The sequence below is a fragment of the Alosa pseudoharengus genome, unplaced genomic scaffold (assembly GCF_046254945.1).
Source record: "Alosa pseudoharengus isolate Yale_2024_CS ecotype anadromous, Long Island Sound unplaced genomic scaffold, YU_APseudo_1.1 YU_APseudo_1.1_scf_24, whole genome shotgun sequence".
NCBI lineage: Eukaryota > Metazoa > Chordata > Actinopteri > Clupeiformes > Clupeidae > Alosa > Alosa pseudoharengus.
This window is the reverse complement of record NW_027468689.1, coordinates 30,437,429-30,454,871: the sequence shown is the minus strand read 5'-3', so window position 1 is coordinate 30,454,871 and position 17,443 is coordinate 30,437,429. Positions and strand designations below refer to the sequence as shown.

General features: G+C 41.9%; 1 protein-coding gene across 1 annotated transcript in view; it reads left to right on the top strand.

Moving 5' to 3' along the window:
* The window catches only part of LOC143142668 (protein diaphanous homolog 3-like), a 291,988-nt gene that overhangs the window by 88,551 nt on the left and 185,994 nt on the right, over positions 1 to 17,443 (top strand). The window contains exons 6-11 of the mRNA XM_076303722.1: positions 2,461 to 2,535; positions 4,930 to 4,999; positions 7,147 to 7,283; positions 8,640 to 8,745; positions 16,250 to 16,360; positions 16,895 to 17,013. Of these exons, the coding sequence (XP_076159837.1) occupies positions 2,461 to 2,535; positions 4,930 to 4,999; positions 7,147 to 7,283; positions 8,640 to 8,745; positions 16,250 to 16,360; positions 16,895 to 17,013 (618 nt within the window). The remainder of the gene's footprint in view (positions 1 to 2,460; positions 2,536 to 4,929; positions 5,000 to 7,146; positions 7,284 to 8,639; positions 8,746 to 16,249; positions 16,361 to 16,894; positions 17,014 to 17,443) is intronic.

The following is a 17,443-nucleotide window of genomic DNA, read 5'->3' as shown; positions in this document are numbered from 1 at the left end:
GTTGCATTTCCTAGGCCCATTTACTTTCTTTCAAGGTGGACATTTGTCCTTGAGGACATTAATGTAGCAAGTGGTTTAGATGTGGAAATTATTAGTTATTTTGCATTTTCTCTCATTCTCAAATGTCATGGATCACCTCTTTACCCTATTAATTTGTTATTTATTTAGCCTTTTTAGTCATAATATGCAGGTCACACATTTTGAAACTCACAGAGCATGCAGTCTAACTGAGGACATATGGTCAGAAAAGTGAAGCCATGGAGAGAAAGTCAGAGAAGGATCAATCTCATTTTGAGCTCATAACTGAGTGATGGAGGCCATTTTGAGGCGATGTGATGAGTTTCAGGCTGGAGTGTTCAGGAACGGGAAAGTGAGGGTCTTAAGGATTCACAGAGAGCCCAGACTGGCCGCATATGAATGATCCACATTACCGCCAAAACACATCACTCTCCCACTCTCCTATGAAACTCTACTCAACAGCCCCCTTCATGATATTCAGTACATGAAATGATTTCTCCTTCACAATATTCATAATACATAGTCAATGCTGTCTATTTATATTTATTATCCATGCTAAAGTCTAAACACTCATACACAGGGCTCACTTTGCATTCACAGTGCATACACATACATGTGAGCCATCAATATTTTAGTCTCCAGACATAGCTTGAGCATGCACACTGGTAAGCACACTGCCTAATGCAAACTGCACCTGTGGCACGTGAACCTAGATCAGTTTCAGTTCATTTCTCTTGAGCAGAATCCTCTGTTCTCCCCTCCTCTTTTTTGTTTTGAATAGGCCTACAGTAGCTCATGCTTAAATGACACTTTTCCCTCTTTTATCCCTCTATGCCTTGCCTCCCTCGCATGACCGCAGCTGGTCCACAGAGTGCCATCTTGGACTGCTGGTCAATTCGCGCTGGCAATTCCACCTCTGAATGACTCGTACGCTTCTTGACACTCAGCTCCTGAAAATTGGTTATTGATGATTTCAGCACTTCCACATACGGAGAGCCATTTTATCAAGCCTTGTGAACAGGACGTTTGATTTCTACAACCTCACACTCACACTCACACACACACTTACACTCACACTCGCACACATACTCACACACGTACACGCACACACACACACACACACACACGCTTATTCGTGTGTTGGAGTGCACACATGCACTCACACTTACATGATAAGTGGTGTGACGAGTGATTCCACAGTGAAATGGGAGCATGGATTGTTATCTTGAAGTAGCTGAAACAAATCATGTTCTGTGAATTCCGACTGGCACACTCCATCTTTGCACCTTAGTACTTACTGTATTATAAACTTTGACAAGATAAGTGTGTGCTTTTTTTGTGATTGTTTAAAGACCGCTTTTGTGCATGGTTTTTTGTGTGTGTGTGTGTGTGTGTGTGTGTGTGTGTGTGTGTGTGTGTGTGTGTGTGTGTGTGTGTGTGTGTGTGTGTGTGTGTGTGTGTGTGTGTGTGTGTGTGTGTGTGTGTGTGTGTGTGTGTGTGTGTGTGTGTGTGTGTGTGTGTGGTGTATTACAGGTATTGTATCTATGTTTTAGTTTGTGTGCTGTTGTTTGAGTGTCTGCACAAAGACTCACTGATTGCATGCGATTGGAGGCTTTAAGTTATGCTCTCTGAGTGTGTCTGCTTGTTTGCCTTCTCTTCCTTCTACTTAACCAGCACCATTTTACAACTATTCATACACACATCACACACAAGAAGCTAAGAATGAAGAGTTTGTAATTGTGTGTGTGTGTGTGTGTGTGTGTGTGTGTGTGTGTGTGTGTGTGTGTGTGTGTGTGTGTGAGCGAGAGAAAGAGATTCATTCTGTTAATTGTGTTTATGAGGAATATCCCAGGCCAGTTAATCAGAGGCTCAATGGACACCCTCTCACCCCTCGTTACCAAGCCTGTTAAGTTCACATTAAGCCATTCTCCGGCAAACAATGGAGCCAAATCAATGGAGATGAGAGGGGCGCGATTGCGTCGGAGAGGATTAAAAGCAGCATCTTTGCTCTATTAGTTCGCCTTGAGCTCATGGCTCCTGGGAGACAGCTGCAGAGGCCGATGGGAAGCAGGAGTGATCTGCTGCTGTTTAATAGTGACACACCAGCCTGGGTCTGATGAATGCCCTCGACTCTCGTCTGCTCTGGCGTTTTAATAGGAGAAAGATGCCTGCAATATGATCCTTTTTAAATGTTATAGATAGCGAGTGAAACTGACAAAAGACAAGCTTTTTTTAAATAGATTCCAATTGTTGGGGTTATTCATACTTGTTGCAAGCTCAACAGCATTGATCAGGTTTTTGTTGATTTTTCTTTTCATAGAGATTTTTACACATGAGTACATAAGGTCCCCATGAATAAGTTCAAGTTGAATTTATGGACAGCGAAAGGCATGTTCACGTTGATATTTCCCATGGTTCACTCTGACTGTCTGTTCTCCACAGCTGGGTGCAGAGCTTTGGACATGAAGGACTTGGGTTGCTCCTGGACACGCTGGAGAAGCTCCTCTTCAAGAAACAGTAAGAGGAAAACGACATTACCCAACATACACCGCATACAATTCTCTGTCTGTCTAACCCAGGGGTGGGCAACTAATTTCCCCAAGGGGCCACATGACAAACTGGGACTGTTGAGGAGGGCCGGACTCAAAATACCGAACTCAAGTCTGAACTCAATTCTGTTCAATTCTATTCTGTTCTTGTATAACATTAAGTAAATCATATGGTTTTGTTTACTAGTCGTAAGAACAGATGAAAATGTGAGGGAGACAAAGGAAAAACAGCAATAGGCCTATTTAATCTATGTCCATCCTCATTCCTCAAAATTATTTTTTGACATTGACATTTTTTTCAGTTTTCAAAGACTGATATAAAAAAGTACTACAATATCTATATAATTAGGCTAGGTCATGAAAATGTGAAGGAGTCAGTACAACCGATAGGCCGTGCCACCATTTCATCAACACTCAGCAATATTTCATCATTAAAGCAACACCAAAGAAGTTTTCCTCTGTCGCACGCACTATTTGTTTATCCAGCACCAGTTTTGCAAATAACAATGTCCACAGACAAGGTAGAATATGTTGCATGATTTTATGAAAGTACGATGTATAGCGACATCAGATGCAAGTCAAATTTGTAGTTTCTTATGTCTCATTCCATCGAACTACAGATCCGCTACCCGATCCGGCAAACTTACATAGTGCGGTTATAGCCGATAGAGGCCGCGAAGCGAATGCAGAAAGTGCCGTTCACCCTGTTACGAGTTGATGAACCACTGAAACGATTTTGGAAACATTATTTTAAGGTACAAAAAACTCTTTGGTGTTGCTTTAAATCATTACCATCATTAAATTAACTCTATGCAGAATTAGACTACGAAAATGTGGAGCAGACAAGAGTAGGCTGTCATTAGTTAATCAACATGCACAAAGAAAACTATTTTAAAAATGTAGGCTATGTTTTTGCTTTAACTTTATGCACATAACTGTGATTGGTGAACTCGCTCTGTGTGTTGATCCGGCTGCTTCAAGCAACCTGTGGGTAGTAGCATCATACTAGTTCGCTAACATAAGCTTTGCAAATAAACTCAGACATATTTTGGTTACAATTACGGGGTTATCCGATTGTAAACTGTCTATCTGCCAGTAACGTTTTGAAATGAACACTTCGTATCGCCAACGAGCAGCAGTAGGAGTTCGTTCTAACAACCTTTGCGGTGGTGAGCGACGCAGACATAAGAGACACAAAACTTTGAAAGGTTTACGCCGACGTAAAGGCAACTGCATTGTGTCGACGCAGAAGCATTTTTCTATTCACCAGCACATCAGTGAGGGTGTTTACGTCGCCGCATCCACGCACAAATGTATGGGCGTACAAATAGCAGTCGCTTTCAAAATAAAAACAACGATATTGATTGCATGCATTATCTCTATGCTAGGCTCTTGACTATTGTTCTTTCACGGACCTTACGCGGGCCGGTCAGGGAAAGCCCACGGGCCGGATGTGGCCCGCGGGCCGTATGTTGCCCATGTATGGTCTAACCTCTCTCGTTCCTGTCAAGACTACACTACTTTTATTAATTTAACAGATGCTTTTATCCAAAGTGATTTACAAAATAACATTTAAGCTACATTGCAAAGAAGGCCTTAGGTAACAATATATTCTACTACAATAAATACTACTACCAGAGGATGACAGTGCAGAAGTTTTAACATAGTCCTAGTCAAAGTGTAGTCAAAGGAGATAGTGGTTGAAGAAGAAGGAGGTAGAAGGAATTAGGAGGGATGAGAAGGATGTGCATGGTGCATGTTAGGTGTGTTGGGTTGTTAGATGTATTAGGAGAGGAGCTACTCTTGGAATTGGGGTTTAGGAGTTGAGTCTTCAAGAGCCTCTTGAAGATAGAGAGGGGAAGCCCCAGCTTTGGTAGCACTTGGTAGGTCATTCCACGGACTACAAAAGAAAATAGTCTGGATTGCTGTGTCTGTAGGATCCTTGGAAGACCACATCGGCTGAGGAGGAACATAAGCCTTTATGAGAGCATTTAAGTACGTGGGAGCAGAACCAGCAATCACTTCGTAGGCAAGCATCAATGACTTGAATTTGATGCGGGCCACTAAGGGTAGCCAATGGAGCTCAATGGACCGCAACGGTGCACTTTTCAGTTGACTTAAAACCAGATGTGCCGTTGCGTTTCGGACCATCTGTAGCAGTTTCAACACACAGGCGGTGAAAGGCCCGTGAGAAAGCGTTACCGTAATTATGTTGGTGCAGGCAGTTGGCATACCTTTTCTCCTCATGCATGCAATCCACATTACTTACACCATACTTTTGTCATACGTCTTCTGAATTCAATTAAATTGCAACAACAACAAATTGACATGCTTGCTTCTTTTCTTTGTTTTATTGTTTTAGCCAAGAGAAAGTGGATCGGAAGAGTCAACACAAAGTTATCCAATGCCTCAGAGCCTTCATGAATAACAAGGTGATCCACATATACCTACACACACGTAATTACATACCCATATCTCAATTAAATTAAACAGAATGCCACACAGATGCTGCCTATCTATTTGTGATTTTTTTGAAATTGTGTACTTACATTAAGATGAGATGACCAATGTCAGCATCCTATTTCTATACATAGATGATCACTCGTGCGCTACACACCCCACCTACAGAAAAAAACAACAAAAAAACAACACACACTCCCCAGGAGCCAAAGCTTCATGGTTATGTTGAGAGTCGATAAGAGCCCAGTGGAATGAGATGGAGAGTCTAAGTGTGTGTGTGTGTGCGTGCCTGCGTCTGTGAACTCGCCAGGATTCCCATGATCTGGGCTCCTGAGCGCCTGTGCGGTGCCTCTAATGATTTGGCCGCCGTCAGAGGAGCTCTCTCGGAAGCACGGGGCCTTGTCTTGATCCAGCGCTCCCTCCTGTGATGCACTAAAACCAGCCACGGGTCCAGAGAAACCCCCGTGAGGACCATGGAGAAACATCAGTAGCTCCATAACAGCTCTCACGCTGCGCTGGACCCTCACTAGCACTCCTGTTTGAAGTTTAGCACTCACCAGGTGCTACAGTATTTTGTGTCTTGACACTTCCTGAACTACAGGTTCACCTCAGGCATCCAAAGATTATTTATTTAGTTAGTAAGTGAATAAGTAAGGGGTGGGGGGAGGGGCACATAGATAGATAGATGGATAGATAGATGGATAGATGGATAGATGGATGGATAGATGATAGATAGATAGATGGATAGATAGATAGATAGATAGATGGATAGATAGTACTGTATAATAATTGCAAGAGTTTAATTGTAGGTGTCTGGCAATTATTTACTCTGCTTTCCATCAGAGGTGTCATATCAACTGCAGCTTGATGTAGGCCTCTGATTATGAGCTCTCCACAGACGCTAGCGGTACTGTGGCGTGCACGTTTTTATTCATCTGATTGATTTTCCTCTGAGGGCCTTGCCATTATTAAGTTGTGTAGTGACAGTCTGATTGTTGGATGTGTCAGTCCTTCAGCGAGTGTAAAGGAAACACGTGTTGTAAATCAGCCGCGTCTGTAGGCATGCGCAAGTGATTTTTGAGCTTTCTGAAATGTTCTGAGGCTCTGTCAGTTTCAATATGGCCGCAGTTGCTCTACCATCCACTTTGTTAATTGTCTACAGAGATCATTTCAGTTGGCCCAAAACAGAAAAAAAGACGAGAGAAGAGAAATGTCTTATCATTTGTTAATTAAGTATGTTTTGTTTTTTTTATTTGTTTTTCATCTTTTTTTCATCCTTGTTTTTATTCTCACTTGCTGTTAAGTGTGGATGGGCAGCTTTTGTTTTTTAAACTCAATTTCAGTGATATTTAAACAAGCAAGATTAAATACACAGACAATAAGGGACCTACATTTGTCAGATGCTACCTTTAATGTCATACTCATAAATGTATTTCTGACAACCGCACTCATGCCCTATACAATATTATATGTTTTACAATGATGTTGTGTAGTTACCTCAATGATGGTCATTGTGTGTGTGTGTGTGTGTGTGTGTGTGTGTGTGTGTGTGTGTGTGTGTGTGTGTGTGTGTGTGTGTGTGTGTGTGTGTGTGTGTGGGTGTGTGTGTGTGTGTGCACAGGCACAGGCACAGTCTCAGACAGGGTGTTCTATTTCTGGTGTGTGCACACAGCACTTCTCTCTCGTGTGGCTCTAGGCCTTCAGGCTAATCCTGCCTTTTACCTGGATGTCACCTCGTTCTCTGTCACCTCAAGTGTTCGCTTTATTCCCCCTCTCTCTCTGTTTGACTATTTCCATACTCAATTCAGATTTTTTTTTCCCGTTTACACTCTCACACACATCCCCTTGTGGTAAAGGTAGTGTCCTTGGTTCAGTCACTTAGAGAAATGTCATTGCACCTCAAAAACTCTTAACCACACGCTCTTCATTATCAAGTGGGTGTTTCAAACTGCCTCTGTGAGGGGGACCACTGACAAAACTGACTACGTTCAACAGGCCTAATGGATTAACATCATATTAGAGCACAGAGACAATAGGTATTAAGTGTTGTCTTATTCTACGTTTTCTCTGTGTGTGTGTGTGTGTGTGTGTGTGTGTGTGTGTGTGTGTGTGCGTGTAGTATGGCCTGGAGAGAATCCTTGGGGAGGAGAAGAGTCTGTCTCTGTTGGCGCGTGCAATGGACCCCAGCCAGCCGGCCATGATGACGGACGTGGTCAAGCTGCTCTCGGCCATCTGCATAGTAGGAGAGGAGAACACGTAAGACTAATGCACCCTAACGACACACACACGCACACACACACGCACACATTACACACACACAAACACACACACGCACACATTACACACACACAAACACACACACACACACATTACACACACACACACACACACACGCACACATTACACACACACAAACACACACACGCACACATTACACACACACAAACACACACACGCACACATTACACACACATCAAAAGATCAGATGTTCTTCAACCTTCTAGAGGTTTCCCCTTAAGTAGTCATGTGTTTTTCCCTGTTTTTTTTATATAGGCTGGAAAAGATTTCCTGCATCTCTACTGTCCTATTCAACTTTCATACTGGCTTTTATCCATTGTCATGCTCATTACAATTACAACCACTATACTGTAATCAAAGCCATTACTATCATCATCATCATCATTATCATCACCACTACTAACAACACAATTATCACTATCACCATTATAATTATCATTATCAGCATTACCATCATGATCCTGGTAGATAATGTCAATTACTCTACCCATCCATGTGCAACTGTATCGCCATCAAATATGTCACACAGCAACTACACACACATACAGAAACACTCTGCTGCTGTTCAGTATGCAGCTCAAGCTCCACCACAAACAAACGCTGAGGCCATTTTCATAACAGTTCATTTTTTTCCTCCTGCTTTGATTTGGTTTTAACTTAATGCTGCGGCGAGTTTTAGCTGGGGAGCCAAGGCACAATTGCTTATTGATCAGACCAGATCACTCATTCTGTTCCCTTAAAATATTTTGCCTGCGGCAAGGAACTCCTCACCCTAGCCTTTCACTTTGCAAGCACACACACACACACACACACACACACACACACACACACACACACACACACACACACACTCACACCTCTGTCTTTCATAGAATAACAAAAAAGTGAAATATTCCTCTTTTGGTACTCTTTTAATCCATGTTTTTGGTTTTATAGTTCTGTCTCTGAAACTCTGACTTAGAGAGCTATCAGAAAATAATGGAATTAGGATAATAGCATTTCATTTACTACAAATATGGCAAATAGTTTTCTATTGGAATTGCAGTGGGTTAATACAGGCGCCAATGGTAGTTTGTTATAAGTAATGTTAATTGTACACTAATTCCATCTGTTATTCAATGTAAAATCGAATGTTACGGAAAGGGATATGATTATTATTGTTGTTATAGTAGTAGTCGTAGTAGTTGTATATTGGAATACGTAATGATACTCTCATGTCAATTTCCATTTATTCCTGTGGCTGTTAGCAAAAAACTGAAGAATGTGATCTATTAGATGTGATCTCACATGTATGCATATCTTCCGCCCCTACAGTCTGGAGAAAGTTCTGGAAGCCATCACCAGCGAGGGTGAGCGCCGGGATCTTAGCCGCTTCACCCCCATAGTGTTGGGCCTGAAAGACCGGTCTGTGCCACTGCAGGTGAGGCCTTTTCCCACAACCATCTGCAAGTGTGTGTGTGTTTTAAGGTTACTGTGTTCTACTGAAATGCCACCCCTACAAATAAAGCGAACAAGGCCATGTCTGCACCCTCTAGTGAGACTGAGCCCTCTGTCAGACATGGCTGCTGTTTCCCGCAGCTCTTTCTCCTGAAGAGCAGAACAGAGCGGGCAGAACTCAGCTGAGGAGCGGAGCTGTCCAAGCACAGCCAACAAGAGTGTACAAACTCTCCTCCGTAGATGCTCACTACAGACGGACCACAGAGTTGACCTGGCTCGGTGAATTGCTGTGTGTAGAGCAACACACACTTAGAGCAGCAGTAGCAAAAAAAACGTATTCTTGAATAACATGACTTTGTTATAAAGAGATGTGTTGCTGTATGGCCCTGGTGCCTGAAGCTGCCACCATCTCAAAGTGAAAATGAGGTGATGTTACGGAGTGAAATACTGCACACCCTGGTCCTTGTCACAATATTTACCACAGCAAAGCTAGTTTGGGAAGGGGTGTCAACATGGTCTGTGAGAGAAACATTTTGGCCATGTGTTTGTGTAATGGAGTGTTGGACTGTCTGGCTTCATCAAGGACCTGACTGCTTTATTTGTGTCCCTCTGAGTGTTGCTGTGAGTTCATTGTGTCATATTCCTCTTGTGTGTGTGTGTGTGTGTGTGTGTGTGTGTGTGTGTGTGTGTGTGTGTGTGTGTGTGTGTGTGTGTGTGTGTGTGTGTGTGTGTGTGTGTGTGTGTGTGTGTGTGTGTGTGTGTGTGTGTGTGTGTGTGTGTGTGTGTGTGTGTGTGTGTGTGTGTGTGTGTGTGTGTGTGTGTGTGTGTGTGTGTGTGTGTGTGTGTGTCAGTGTCTGTGTGTGTGTGTGTGTGTGTGTGTGTCAGTGTTGTGGTGGCATGGGCTATAGTGGTCCCACTCCTCTATTGTCTTTTCCTGATAACAGCCCAACGTTGCTCACTTTTTAATTGGTAGCAGAGGGAGGTGAAGAGAAAGCCATGAAGCTGAGCCTGTAATTTAAAACCACAAATGCCGTCTGTGTTTTTGTGTGTATGTGTTTTAGAGAGACACAATGTGTGTGTCTGTGTGTGTGTGTGTGTCTGTTTGTTTGTTTGTGTGGTGTAGTTGGGAAATTGTGCTTGCCAGCATGTCCCCCTTCAGTGGTGTGGGAATTCCAGTAATAATCACATTAGTGTGAATATGTCCTTACTTCAGTAATCTGTGTATAAGAGTGGTCATTTGAGATTAGACTCCACTAAAAGACAGACACAAAGACTTCTGGTATCATTGCAACTCGCATTGTGTTTCCTCTTATGGAAGTCGTTTGGGTCTTTGTATTTGGGTTTGTTTCTATCAGTAGAACTGTGTTTCTTTGGATCCATTGGGCTGTACTGCTCACATTTGTGTATCTGTGGGTGTGCATTTGTGGTAGCCATTGCTAAGTTTCTGTGTGTATGTCCATGTGTGGGTGTGGCTGTGTGTATTGGAAGGATACCCCACAATATCTCCCTCTGTGGAGGATAAACAGCTATTTTTCTTTGTTTACCTTCCTCCTACATATACACTTTTACACACTCACTCAGGTACTTACACACATAAATATATGCATTTGCATGCTTTCAGACACACTAATGTCTTTATAGACATACACAGATGAAACGGCACATTTTCTTACTCACACACACACACACACACACACACACACACACACACACACACACACACTGCTTAATGGCCTGGCCCTGCTCTATCTTCTTGTCCAGCTGTTGGTTGGGATAAGAGCCAGTACCCAGTGACTGCGGCACTGACCACAGCACTAATATTTGCATTTGGTGTGTGTTTGTGTGTGCGTGCTTCTGTGTGTTTACTCTCTGGTGTGTGTGTGTGTGTGTGTGTGTCTGTGTGTGTGTGTGTGTGTGTGTGTGTTTAACTCCCGTCAGACGTATCGACTTTCCCCAACCCAAATAATTTATTTTGCTCCTTTGCATAAGTACTTTAATATCACAGTAATTTGGTTGTTGTTTCTCTGACCATCAGCTTAACCCCCTCTGGAGTTAATGTTCTTTATACTGAGCAACTTTAACAAGAAAGTCACGTTTGATTTATCTGTAGACGTCCAGTTCCTTGATTTCCCATGTCCTGCCACTACGGTGCTGTTAAACCTTGGTGAAATGTATTTTTGAATATTTAAATATTTAATTTGTTATTATTATTATTATTATTATTATTATTATTATTATTATTATGTTTAATACATGCATTTAACACCCTGATTTATCCTTAAATTAATTGTGAAAACAGAAATTTACCTAGTATTCCCTCACAGAATCCTGGTCGTCCTTGTTTCATAAAGTCAGGTGAAGTGTTGGCCAGTCTGCACTATTATGTAGACCTATACCATGAGTGCAAACAACAAGCAGCCTTAGCTCTCTTCAGTTAGTCTTTATTTGTACCGTTCCCACTTGGCCCTTTTCCCCTGTAAGAGTCCTTATTTTAGTCTGTGCAGTGCAAGGCCCTTTGTAGAGTTGTGAGACAGTCATGTAATTAGTCACTCCCAAGGCATTTGTAGGCAGTAGGTGTGATTTCAGCAACTGAAAGTGGCAGAGGCGTCAGAAATGGGAATCTTCATGTGTTGAATCTTCGCAGATGGGCTTATTAAAGATTTTTGCGAGTTGATTTGTTGAATCAAGCCAGTTACTGGAGTGTGGGGTTGTCTTTGTGTAGTCTACCTCTCTCTTCTCTTTCTCTCTCTTTCTCTCTCTTTCTCTCTCTCCCCTCTCTCCCTTTGTGTGTGTATGTGTGTCTGCATGCGTCTCCAAAGGCTTAGGCCCTGTTGCTCTGCCATTCTCAAGGCCTCATTGAAGGTCATGAATCATTTATAGTGGCTGGATGGTGCTACGGAACAGGTTTGCCAGCAATTTGGTGTTAAAGCTCCCCCGAGCCACACACACAAACTGTACTACCACAAACATACAACAACCTTGTAGCTTGAGACAGAGGTGGCGGGATTTGTCAAAGACCATTTGGATCCATTAGTTGGCCCATTATGCTTTAGTGTGTACATTGCAGTTGTGCTAATATTTTATTGATGCCATGGGCTGCACAGTACTAATAGACAAGCCCGACCCCTTTTAACCCCATGCAGCATTTAGTAGCGGCATAGTCACTATTCTTATTCTTACAATACATAAGGCAACATCACGGCCTACACTCAGGGTCCCTCGCTACTGTTGATTTGTATTTCCTTCTCTCCTCTTCTCCTTTCCTCTCCTCTTCTGTGCTCTACTCCCCTCCCGTACTCTCCTCATCTCCTCCTACTTTCCTCGCCTCCTTTCCTCTCATCTCCTACCTCTCATCTATGCATCCCAGTTTAACTTTCCCTATTCTACATTTCTCTCTCACCCCCCCCCCCCCCCCCCACATTTCTGCCTGTTTTACTCTTCTATCTGCCTCACACACACACACACATATACTTCCCACTATGAATGTAGACGCAGATGGATGTTTATTTGGTGTCTGTTGGAAACTCAGCTTTAATACACAGGAGAAGCATGTCTTTTCCGCTGTGTGTGTGTGTGTGTGTGTATGTGTTTGTATTTGTATACTGTGTGTTTTGTTAACATGACTATAGGTATTTTCCCTGTGCTGTCTGTAGCTCTTTGTTCTTTTTGCTTTTGACTTGAGACGTGTTTCCTTTTCTCCCTCTTCCTCATTCTTTTTGTTCGTACTTTAACTCCCATCAGCAAACACCACATGTGTGTGTGTGTGGTATAGTGTACTTGTGTCAAATGTTGTGAATGTTTGCGTTTGTGTAGAATGTTATGTGTACATGTATGGCACGCTATGATTAAATACTAGTTGCAGAATGTGTATTTTTTTCTTCGGATGGCAGTAAACTTGTTGTCACCATCTGCACTTATGATTTTGAAATGCTAAATATGTACCTCCCAATGCTTTTCACATGGACATTCAAGTGCTTTGTGTATGGGTCATTCCGTGTGAAATCACCCAATTTCAGCACAATTTGGCAGGTGACCCTCTCCCAAAAAATCTGAAAAAAAATCACAGGTGTTTGTAGACCAAATACATGCATAGATCTAAAATAGTATATCTGTATAACTAATCGTTGCAAAACTACAGCCCTTTGAAACTTCAAGTCATTTTAAGCATTGTGGTGAACAATCCTTTTTGTTCAACTTCCAACCTTATTGGCTCTTTTGGTATTTCACACACATTAGTGAAACTATGTGAATAGAAGTACATTTTCCTGTTGAATTAAAAAATCCAATCGGATCAGACGTATCTTGTGTACTTTCCCCTCTGCAAAGCTCTGAAAATGGCTATAAATTCATAATGTGAAAAGACATCATCATCTTTGAGGGCTTCTCATTCAATAAGTATGTGACACAAATTCATCAGATTTTTTTCCTACTCATGTATGTATTATAAGGTCCTGTCCATGCATTAACTTTGGTTGTTATCATTATCATATTTTCAGAGCATTTCTTTAAAATTGGGCTTGATTTTCAAAAAGCCTGTTTTCATCTTCTCATTTCACCACGTGGACAGTTAACATGATTTTTTTTAATTTTCCCATATATCATTCTGAATGTGAGGATCATCTGCCCAAAATGTGGGCTTGTTGCTGAGTTTCTTCATTGAGATAAGATTTTTTACAAATATTGTCTATAAATCCACTGAATTTGTACTTTATCTGCAGTACCACTTTGCACCACACGTGGTGCTCTTTTAATACAATGGAAGTCAATGGAAGAGTAAGAGAGTCACTTGTTTGCTGCACATATCCAATCTAAACACACAGTTTATGGTTCATAGTTAAATTGCTCCAAATAATTATTGCAACATGAACAACATACTACTCATACATACATTTTATTTAGAGAAAATAAACTGATCAAGTAAATTATACACTCATAAGACTGACTGGTCATCATACATGCAGCAAGAGGATTTAGCATAATTACCATCTTTGTAACGGGTTTTCTACACCAGCTTCAACCTATCAGTGCCTATGTGAGTACTTTAATAATTACTAGCCAGCTGGTTAGGCAAAGTCTATATCCATCGTCATATGCATGAGATGCAGTCCTCTGTGATACACAGACAAAGAGCATTAAGATGGAGATCAGTGCTTTGTCTCCATGTGATCTGGGAGTTGGAAAATGAATGTCATAAAGGAACATATTCAAGAAACAATGGTTTTCTCAAATTCAGTTCATCAAGGTATTTCACTTGATGAAGATGACCATGTGTGTTTCCATCACAAGTATTCATAACAAGGTTTGAGGACTCGTGGATCCAAGAGGCATTCGTAAAAAGATGATAACTCTTTAGTATTGATTTTTCTGCATCTGACAATGCACTGAATTTTATAAACCCCTTTTTTACTTGAATATGTTCCTTTATTACATTCATTCTCCAACTTCTTTCCTAGATCACATGGAGACAAAGCACTGATCTCCATCTTGATGCTCTTTGTGTATCACAGAGGACTGCATCCCATGCATATGACGATGGATACAGACTTTGCCTAACCAGCTGGCTAGTAATTATTAAAGTGCTCACATAGGCACTGATAGGTTGAAGCTGGTGTAGAAAACTCATTACAAAGATGGTAATTATGCTAAATCCTCTTGCTGCATGTATGATGACCAGTCAGTCTTATGTGTGTATAATTTACTTGATCAGTTTATTTTCTCTAGATAAGATTTATGTATGAGTAGTATGTTGTTAATGTTGCAATAATTATTTGGAGAAGTTCAACTATGAACCATAAACTGTGTGTTTAGATTGGATATATGCAGCAAACAAGTGACTCTTACTCTTCCATTGACTTCCATTGTATTAAAAGAGCACCAAGTGTGGTGCAAAGTGGTACTGCAGATAAAGTACAAATTCAGTGGATTTATAGACAATATTTGTAAAAAATCTTATCTCAATGAAGAAACTCAGCAACAAGCCCAAATTTTGGGCAGATGATCCTCACATACAGAATGATATATGGTAAAATTAAAAAAAATCCTGTTAACTGTCCACGTGGTGAAATGAGAAGATGAAAACGGGCTTTTTGAAAATCAAGCCCAATTTTAAAGAAATGCTCTGAAAATATGATAATGTTAACAACCAAAGTTAATGCATGGACATGACCTTATAATCCATACATGAGTGGGGAAAAAATCTGATGAATTTGTATCACATACATTTTGAATGAGAAGCCCTCAAAGGTGGTGATGTTTTTTACATTATGAATTTATAGCCATTTTCAGAGCTTTGCAGAGAGGGAATTACACAAGATACACCTGATTTGATTGGATTTTTTAATTCAACAGGAAAATGTACTTCTATTCACATAGTTTCACTAATGTGTGTGAAATACCAAAAGAGCCAATAATGTTGGAAGTTGAACAAAAAGGATTGTTCACCACGATGCTTAAAATGACTTGAAGAAAGGGCTGTAGTTTTGGAACCATTAGTGATACAGATATACTATTTAAGATTTATGCATAGGTTTGGTCTTCAAACACCTGTGATTTTTTTCAGATTTTTTGGGAGAGGGTCACCTGCCAGCCACTGGGTGATTTGACACGGAATGACCCTGTGTATGCATGTGTGTATGTTGGATGAATGGTGCTATTTGAGATTGCTACATTTCCCTTTTAAAATCAATGCATGTCCCCTTTGTCCTCACCTGTGGCACAGCGGAAATGTATTTTTTTTCCACCACCACCCCCCCACACCCCCACAGCAGGAGAGACATGATTACGCTGTAATGTAATACAGATGTGGTTAGCTAATCTCAAATGTGTTGATTTTGCTATGCGTGCACTTGTGCGCACACGTACACACATGCAAGTGCACAAAATCTGCACGCAATCAAGTACACGGCACACTGTTTAGCGATTCGTTGCTGATGTGATTCACTACTCCAGATAATTGGCAATCTTGCTGCAGCCTAACGTTGTGTGTGTGGCGATAATCGCTCATTTCCGCATCAACACACACACACTAAGGCGTGAACCCACCCCAAAAAAAAAGCCCCAGCTCCGGCACGCACCACTGATCACACACACACACACACACACACACACACACACACACACACACACACACACACACACACACACACACTTATAGACAGATATTTTGCCTATGCACACACAACCTTCTCATTCTAAAACAAGGACAGAGCCTCCACACCAGTGCACAGCTTACTGAGATCCGTGATCAGTCATTGACCTTTGTCTGTCTCCATGTTGGTCTGTAAAAGATAGAGGAGAGGAATTTATGTTTTCCATCTTGTTATTCCCAGACTTTGTTATTTGTTATATTTTGAACCATGTTCAATATATAACACAAAAACGAAGAAAAGAATCCCGTTCCGTCATACACACACACACACACACACACACACTGTCACTGGGTGGCCTCATGTGTGATGCGCTGACGTGTGTGTTGTCCTCCCTGGCAGGTAGCGTGCATGCAGCTGATCAATGCGCTGGTGACCTCACCTGAGGAGCTGGACTTCAGGCTGCACCTGCGGAACGAGTTCATGCGATGTGGTCTCAAGGAGGCGTTACCGGTAAGTTTGCTTCCCACCCACAGACCCCCACCCAACCTTGAACTCTGTAGGCCACCTTGCACCAGATCAGATGAAATGAAAACGAGGGAAGGTTTGGGATTTGGCCCCGCTGGAATCATTCATGCCACACTGCACTCTCTCTCCCTGTCTATTTTTTTCTACTCTGTTTTAACCCTGTGCTTCTCCTCTTATCCTCCCAGTTAAGTTCTGTTCCCTTGTGTGAGCTTTCGACTAAGTTGGTGGTGAATTAAACAAATGGAGAGTAGTCCAAACTGTCCTAACAGCAGCTACACTGTAGTGGAAATGGCGCCCATTGCTAGATGGACTGATTAAGGCATAGATTTCAGTATCTGCCCCACTGTCTTATCTATTCTTCCATCAAGCCCCTCCAGGTTCTTCTGGCTACTTCTCTCTGCTGGGCAACAAGAGAGAGAAGGTCTGATGCCAGACATGTGCAGCCTGTCGTTCTGTGCCAATGTTTTGTCACTTATTTTCCCTCTTTGTCTCTTGCCCTTCCTTCGTTGTCCTCTGCAGCATCTGGGTGCTGTGAGGAATGAGGCTCTGGACATCCAGCTGAAGGTCTTTGAGGAGCACAAAGAGGAGGACATGATTGAGTTCTCGCACCGCCTCGAGGACATCAAAAGTGAACTGGAATATCCTTTTAACTGCTCCCCATGGGGGCTTACTGTACGTGCTCACGCTCACTCATAGGCACACACACATGCACATGTTCATACATGCATAACACCCCCCCAGCCCCAAATGTCCTAGCACACTCATTCAGTATTCACACACACACACACACACACACACACACACACACACACACACACACACACTTTCTCTAATATTCACACACTTTCTCTGACAGGCTTCTACCCCAAGCTTTTTAATCTCAAGCAATGAAGTGTCACTCATTCAAAACGAATATTACACTGTTAATGCTTTGCCAGTGCCTCCAAGTGTTTGATGTATTTCATTGTATCCCGTTTAATTTCTGCTATAATTTATTCTGATGCATGGGCGCTCTCTTAAAGGCAGTACTTTAAAGACCCCCACTGTGGCATGAGCAGTCAGGTTGGT